Source organism: Chlamydomonas reinhardtii, chromosome 16 (genome assembly GCF_000002595.2).
Source record: "Chlamydomonas reinhardtii strain CC-503 cw92 mt+ chromosome 16, whole genome shotgun sequence".
NCBI classification, from domain to species: domain Eukaryota; kingdom Viridiplantae; phylum Chlorophyta; class Chlorophyceae; order Chlamydomonadales; family Chlamydomonadaceae; genus Chlamydomonas; species Chlamydomonas reinhardtii.
Genome location: NC_057019.1, coordinates 441384 through 447969, shown reverse-complemented (window position 1 = coordinate 447969; position 6586 = coordinate 441384). Strand labels below are relative to the sequence as shown.

The 6586-nt window shown below is 64.2% G+C and overlaps 1 protein-coding gene across 1 annotated transcript in view; it reads left to right on the top strand.

The window, feature by feature from the left end:
- The first annotated feature begins 77 nt into the window (after positions 1-77).
- Positions 78-6586, top strand: part of CHLRE_16g693203v5 (uncharacterized protein) — a 15836-nt gene continuing 9327 nt past the window's right edge. Inside the window, exons 1-17 of the mRNA XM_043071755.1 lie at positions 78-192; positions 471-526; positions 772-889; positions 1048-1180; positions 1384-1511; positions 1677-1938; positions 2112-2257; positions 2568-2754; positions 2949-3046; positions 3491-3597; positions 3877-3986; positions 4155-4384; positions 4583-4731; positions 5014-5158; positions 5463-5583; positions 5766-5915; positions 6226-6314. Coding sequence (XP_042915324.1) covers positions 124-192; positions 471-526; positions 772-889; positions 1048-1180; positions 1384-1511; positions 1677-1938; positions 2112-2257; positions 2568-2754; positions 2949-3046; positions 3491-3597; positions 3877-3986; positions 4155-4384; positions 4583-4731; positions 5014-5158; positions 5463-5583; positions 5766-5915; positions 6226-6314 — 2298 coding nt within the window. The 5' untranslated portion in view covers positions 78-123. The remainder of the gene's footprint in view (positions 193-470; positions 527-771; positions 890-1047; positions 1181-1383; positions 1512-1676; positions 1939-2111; positions 2258-2567; positions 2755-2948; positions 3047-3490; positions 3598-3876; positions 3987-4154; positions 4385-4582; positions 4732-5013; positions 5159-5462; positions 5584-5765; positions 5916-6225; positions 6315-6586) is intronic.

Genomic DNA, 6586 nt, shown 5'->3' with positions numbered 1-6586 from the left:
ACCTCCCCTCCCCTCCCCTCCCTCCTGGCCCCTCCCCTCCCCCGCAGCTACGCCTACCCGGGCGTGTGGGACGGCCTGTTCAAGGGCTGCAGCTGGAAGACCAACCAGCCCTGCCTCAGCCCCATGACCGGCACCGACTGCCTGCTGTTCACGTGCGCACAGAGCGACGTGCGCTGCCCCGCCAGCTACATGGTGGGGAAGGGGAGCGGTGTGGGGGGAGGGGGAGGGGAGGGGGAGGGGGAGAGCGGGGGAGAGGGAAGTGGAGGGGGAGAGGGAGAGAGGGGGATGGTAGTGCGCTTGTGGAAGTAAGAAAACGGTTCGGTACTAGCTGATACGATGCGTGCTGGGTGCTGTCTAGGTGTTTTGGGGTTCACAATCAGACGTGTACGGCAGCAGGGATCAGAACACGCCACAACGCCCGTGCCAAACCCCCAAACCCCTCCCCCTACCACACACACCCGCCCCAACAGTCCAAGTGCCCCGGCTACACGCCCACCAGCTGTGGCAAGGCGCCCGGAGGCAACGGGTGCGCCAGGGGGCAGGCGTGTCGGTGTGGGGTTGGGGGTTGTAGATACCAGCCCAAACTAAACCCAGGGGAGGCGTGTGAATGCTGTCAACTGGTGCATGGCGCAGGCGGAGGCCGGCCTCCGCTTCCCGACAGTTTCAAATAGATCGTGTCATGCCACCTCGGCCCTTTCGTTACCGACTCACAACCTTGCGCTCATCTTTGTCTCGCTCCTCGCCTCCCGGCTCCCGCGCCGCCGGCCGCAGCCCCTTTTGGATGCACCACTGCCTGCCCGGCACCTACCCCGCCCCGGGCAAGGCGCTCAAGCTGTCCTGCAAGCTGACGCGGGGGCCGGACGGGGCGTTCCAGTGCTACATCACACAGGTGCGCCGCGACCCATTATGTTGTGTCGCAGTTTTCTGCGGAACTAGGACCAGATTACAAAGGATAGGCCGCGAAGTGTTACGCCCTATCATACATGAGAGCGGGCATGAAATCAAATCCTAGCAACTTCAAACCTGTTTACATCTGGGATCTTGCAGGAGGGCTCGTACGTGGCGTCGCTGGGCATGCGCTGTCTGACCGGCACGTGCATCTACCGCATGCCCTCCCCGCCGCCACCCTCGCCGCCGCCGCCGCCCCCCGACGTGCCCCCCTCACCGCCGTACAGCCCAGGTGTGGGATATGTGGGGGTGGGGGTGGGGATGGGGATGGAGTGCGGGCGTGTGCGTGGCTGCGTGTGAGCTGGCCATAGCGAGGCGGCCATGGCGCACACACTCATTGCACTGCGCTTAGTATGTAAGATTTGCTGTTGCAAGTCACGGACATTGCAAAGATGTGCACCCGCATTCCTGACGGAAATCAATGTCATACCACAGGTCCGCACGACGACCCGCCGCCGCCGCCGTTCGTGCCGCCTTCGCCACCGCCGCCCCCGCTGCCGCCGCCGCCCTCACCGCCGCCGCCGCCCCCGCCGCCGCCCTCCTACATCCGCACCCACACAGAGGTGGGCTCCAGGCTGGCTTTTGCAGGCGGCATCGCTAGCTCCCATGCCCTGAAAGCATTGCGCATGTAAGCAAACATTACATTGGCAGCGAGGATAATTGGCGAGCATTGTACAAAATGATAACATTTCCAGGTATCGTTTCCAACCTTCACATTTTTATCACAGGTCGCGTTGCTTATCGCCATTGGCATCACGGTGGCGGGTCTCATGACCGCCGCCGCCGTGCTGTCGTACCGGGATAACGCCATCGCAACCGCCTGGCAGTCAGCCGCCGCCAACGACCAACCGTCGAGTGGCGGCGGCTGGGGCGGCGGAGGTGGTGGCGGCGGCGGGGGAGGCGGCGGTGGCGGCCGGGGCTTTGGCGGCCGGGGTTTTGGCGGCGGCACGCCACGCGCCGGCGAGGCGTTCGTCCCCCTGCTGAACTCAGGTGGGTTCCGGGCCTTCTCGTGCTCTGGGGGTTGCGGGCTGCCCACGTGCCAACGTATCCCCTGCGAGCCGCTAAAGACATCTGCAACCGCTCACCTAACGCCCTGAACGCAAACACACGATCATTACCGACACGGACAAGGCCCGCCCTGCCTTGTGCACACACGCATGCAGCCCACGCGCCCTCCCCCCTGGACTCGGGTGTGGTGTACGACGACCCCTATGACGGAGAGGACGAGGGCGGCGGCGCGGGGGCAGGCGGCGTGGCGGGCGGGGCGCCGGTGGTGCTGACGTGGACCAACATCCACTACCGCGTCCAGGTGCTGCTGCTGGGTGCTGGTGCTGGGTGCTGGTGCTGGGGTGTGCGTGGGGTGCTGGTGCGGGTGCTTGTGCTGGGGTGCGGGTGTGGGTGCTGCTAGGCGCGGTGCGGTGCTTCCCACGTTTGGGAGTGTCTGTGTCCGGGCTGAGATGTCGGTGAGCGCACATTCTACTGTGGCACATGTCCCATGTCCACTCACCCCCACCCCCTGCTGTCTACTTCGCTACACTTGTCTGTATTGGAGTTAAGTAACCCCCACTCCCATATCCTATGAATGTAACCCCCCCCCCCCCACACACACACACACGCAGCGCGCCAGCGGCGGCAAGCTGCACATCCTGCGCGGCATCAGCGGCGTGGCCGGCAGCCCGTCGGCACTGCAGGGACCCGCCGCCGCCGCCGCCGTGCAGGGGCTGGGCGCCGCGGCGGCCGCGGCGGGCGCGGGGCGGCGCAGTGGCGGCGGCGGCATGCAGGCAGTCATGGGCCCCAGCGGCGCAGGTGCGTCGAATGCGACTCGCGCGGCATTCCATGTTTGTGTTGCGTTTCTGTGTGTGTTATCACTTCGTGTAGTCATATGATCACTGAGGTGTTGACGTAAGCTTGCTATCACTGTATCAGCACTCGCCCGCTCGCTTACCCCTCTCGCCCCTGTCGCCCCTCTCATCTCGCCCCTTCCTCCTCCTCCTCTGCAGGCAAGACCACGCTGCTGGACGTGCTGTCGGGTCGGCGCACGGGGCCGGGCCGCAGCGGCCAGATCCGCATCAACGGCAACCTGGTCAGCGCGCACCAGGTGCGGCGGGCAGCAGCAGCAGCAGCAGTAGCAGGCCGGGGGGGGGGCCGTTGTAGATACCAGCCCAAACCAAACCGAACCAACTAAAACAATAGAGTGAGGAGGGAGACGTGTAATTTTGCAGTGACGGTGCCTGGCACGCGTGTGTGGCACGTGTGTGTATCTTCATTGCATCCTGCCCCGCCCTCGGGGAGGCGTGTGTGCATGTCATGCGTGAGTTGGGGCATGGTGCATGCGACGCGTGGGTGCATTCCTATCATCCCAAACCCCGCTTGCGCGCACGGCAAGCACGCCTCGCCCAGCGTTGAACCGTTTCCACCCACCCCTGGGCTGCTATCAGTGCTGTCACTGCTAACATCAAACGTTTCCCAACTGCTGCTCCTCCCTTCTTCTGTTCCTTGTCTGCCTCCACCACACACCACACACCACACACACGTGGCGCAGATCCGCGCCCTGAGCGGCTACGTGCTCCAAGACGACGTGCTTCCCGGCACCTCCTCCGTGTTCGAGTACCTGGCCTTCAACGCCCTGCTGAGGCTGCCGCCGCACAGGTGCGCGTGTGGGGGCGTGCGTGAGAGGGAGGGAGGGAGGCTGGGATGGGAGGGGGCAGATTGCTAGTGGTTTGACCTGGGAATGAAGAAGAATTACCGGGAGAACGCAGGCTTCCTGGTCAGCTTGACGGCCATCAGTCAGTCTCCAGTCCGTACCGCGAGTTCACCAATCGGTTCTCCGAGTTGTGGGGCCGTGGCTGTCATGCCACACCGTCTCTACATATCACATCACATGCCGTCACATCGCTACACATCAGCACCACCTCCTCAACGCGACAGGCACTCGCAGCGCAAGCGCGACGCCCGTGTGTGGGGCCTGGTGCGGCGGCTGGGGCTGACCAAGGTGGTGCACAACCTGATCGGCGACGCACACGTGCGCGGCCTGAGCGGTGAGCGGGCGGCGGTGACGGTGCGGGCTCTGGTTTGTGCTGGCGAGCCTGTGAGCTCGTGCACGGAAAGAGGCAAGGGGTCAGGCAAGCTGTGTCCTGGGCGGTTGTTGATAAGTATATTCCTTTTGTTCGGATCTGTTGATGTGTTTGGTTGTGTCATGTGTTCAGGCGGCGAGAAGCGGCGCGTGTCAATTGCGGTGGAGCTGCTGACGCGGCCGGGGCTGCTGCTGCTGGACGAGCCCACCACGGGCCTGGACTCCACCAACGCCGCGCGCGTGGTGGAGGTGTTGGGCGGCCTGGCGGCGGGCGGCGTCAACGTGCTGCTGTCCATCCACCAGCCGCGGCCCGACGTGCTCCGAGCCATGGACCGACTGCTGCTGCTCAGCGGTGACGGCCGGGTGAGCTCGCGTTTGTGTTTATCTTTGTGTTTGCCAAGGCTTCCTGCTCCCTCCACAAGCACGTCCCTACATGCGATTGCACGTCCCTACATACCGGTGTCTACCTTGCACCGCTGCTTCAGAGGAGCATAGCCAACCAGGCCGCACTGCTCACCGACGGCAACAAATGTGTCACACCAATGTCATATCACGTCACAGGTGGTGTATGCGGGCGAGGTGGCCGCCGCCGCCGCGCACTTCGCCGCGCTGCCCGCCCTGCCCGGCCTGCCGCCCGATGTGCCGCTGTCGCCGCCCGACGCGGCCAGCGGCATCAACATCGCCGACTGGCTGCTGGACGTGGTGATCAAGTGAGGCCGGCTTGGGTGTGTGTGTGTAGTGATGTGCGTGTGTGTGTGTGTGTGTTGGTGTGGGTGTGGGTGTGGGTGTGTGTAATGAGAGCAGAAGGGAGGAAGCAAAACAGTTCTCTCAGTGTGTGTTGCGGTGCTGAACTCGTTCGGCGCCCCAATCTGCAACGCCACGCACCCCAGCTGTTGACCTATGCTCTCGCATCTGCACACAACACCAGCACGCGACACTCTGCACAGCAACACCCCAAACAGCAACACGCACCGCACCGCAACACAACACAGGTCGCCGCGTGAGGCCGTGGCGGCCATGGCGGACGCGTTCGGCGCCTCCCCCGCCGCCGCCGCGGACGCCGCCACCGCCGCCGCGCTGGCGGACAGCCCCCGCCCGCTGCCGCCCGCCAAGTACTCGCCGCCCTACCTGCTGCAGGTGTGTGTGTGTGGGGGGGGGGCGTGTGTGTGTGAAGGGTGGGGGCGTGTGTGTGTGAAGGGGGGGCCGTGTGTGTGATTCCGGGGGCGTGTGCTGTCAGGGCTTGTGACTGTGAGTGGACAACCCTTCAGTTCAGCAGCTGTTTGTACGTGTTGATGAAACCTACCTTCCCGGGCTCGGGCTCACAGACACCCTGCCCTGCCTCCCGCCCCGCCCGCCTGTCCTGCCTCCACCTGCACCTCCACCTGCATTCAACAACACAACACTAAACGACACAACACAACACGACCCCACCCTCAAACAGCTGCGCGCTCTGTCGGTCCGGCTGCTGCGCAACACCTACCGCCACCCCTTCTCCGTGGCGCTCAACTTCGCGGCCACACTGGCAGTGGCGGTGTGCCTGGGGCTCATCTTCAGGAACTCGGGTGAGGAAGGAAACACACACACACACATGCCTCAGAGAGGCAGCGTGTGCGTGTGTTTGAGAACGGAATCGCCCGTGTGTGTGTACGTCGTGTGTGGATAAGCGGGGCAACCATCGAGCAACGCTTGGCCTTGACCTTCATCATGCTTCCGCACGGCAACTCCCACACGTTGACTGCCACAGGCACGGAGACTTCCGGCATCCAGAACCGGCTGGGTGTGCTATTCTTCATGCTGCTCTACCTCTCGCTCATGTCCCTCTCCTCGCTGCCCATCTGGCGCGACGAGAAGCTGCTGTTCATGCGCGAGCGCGCCAGCGGCGTATACGGCACACGTGGGTGCGGGGCGGGGGGTGGGGGTGGGGGGGAGATGGGTGGCAGACAACCACACGCCACACACCTGCAGCCACACACGTCGGTATCCGTAAGTAACTCCGGCGTTTGGACGGGTCTCTTTTCCATTTAGCTGTCCATCACACGCACCAACCACACGCCACACACACGCAACAACCACACGCCACACACACACGCTCTTACACGGCCTCCTATATCTTCTGGCTTGGGCATATAACACGCTCCCCACCACCACCACCACCATCACCACCACCACCACCACCACCACACGCACACACCACCCGCCCGCAGCCGCCTACTATGCCGCCGTGGTTCTGTTCGACCTGCTTCCGCTGCGTGTGCTGCCACCCTCCTTCTTCGCGCTGGCCACCTACTGGATGGTGGGGCTGCACCCCTCCTGCGCCGCCTGCATCCTGTGGTTCATTGGTGAGGGCGCCAGGCGACGGGGGGGGGGGCGGGAGGAGGAGGAGGAGCTGGGGGCTATGTAGCTGGGTGGTGTTGGAGGTGGATGAGGTTTGCGGTTTGGCCGCAAGAGTCCTACACGGACCCACACGGACCCACATCGTTGCACCCCGCCCCCTACTGTACCTGCCTACGCCTTCACTTCTTGATTAATCATGAATGTAACCCCCCCCCCCACACACACACACAC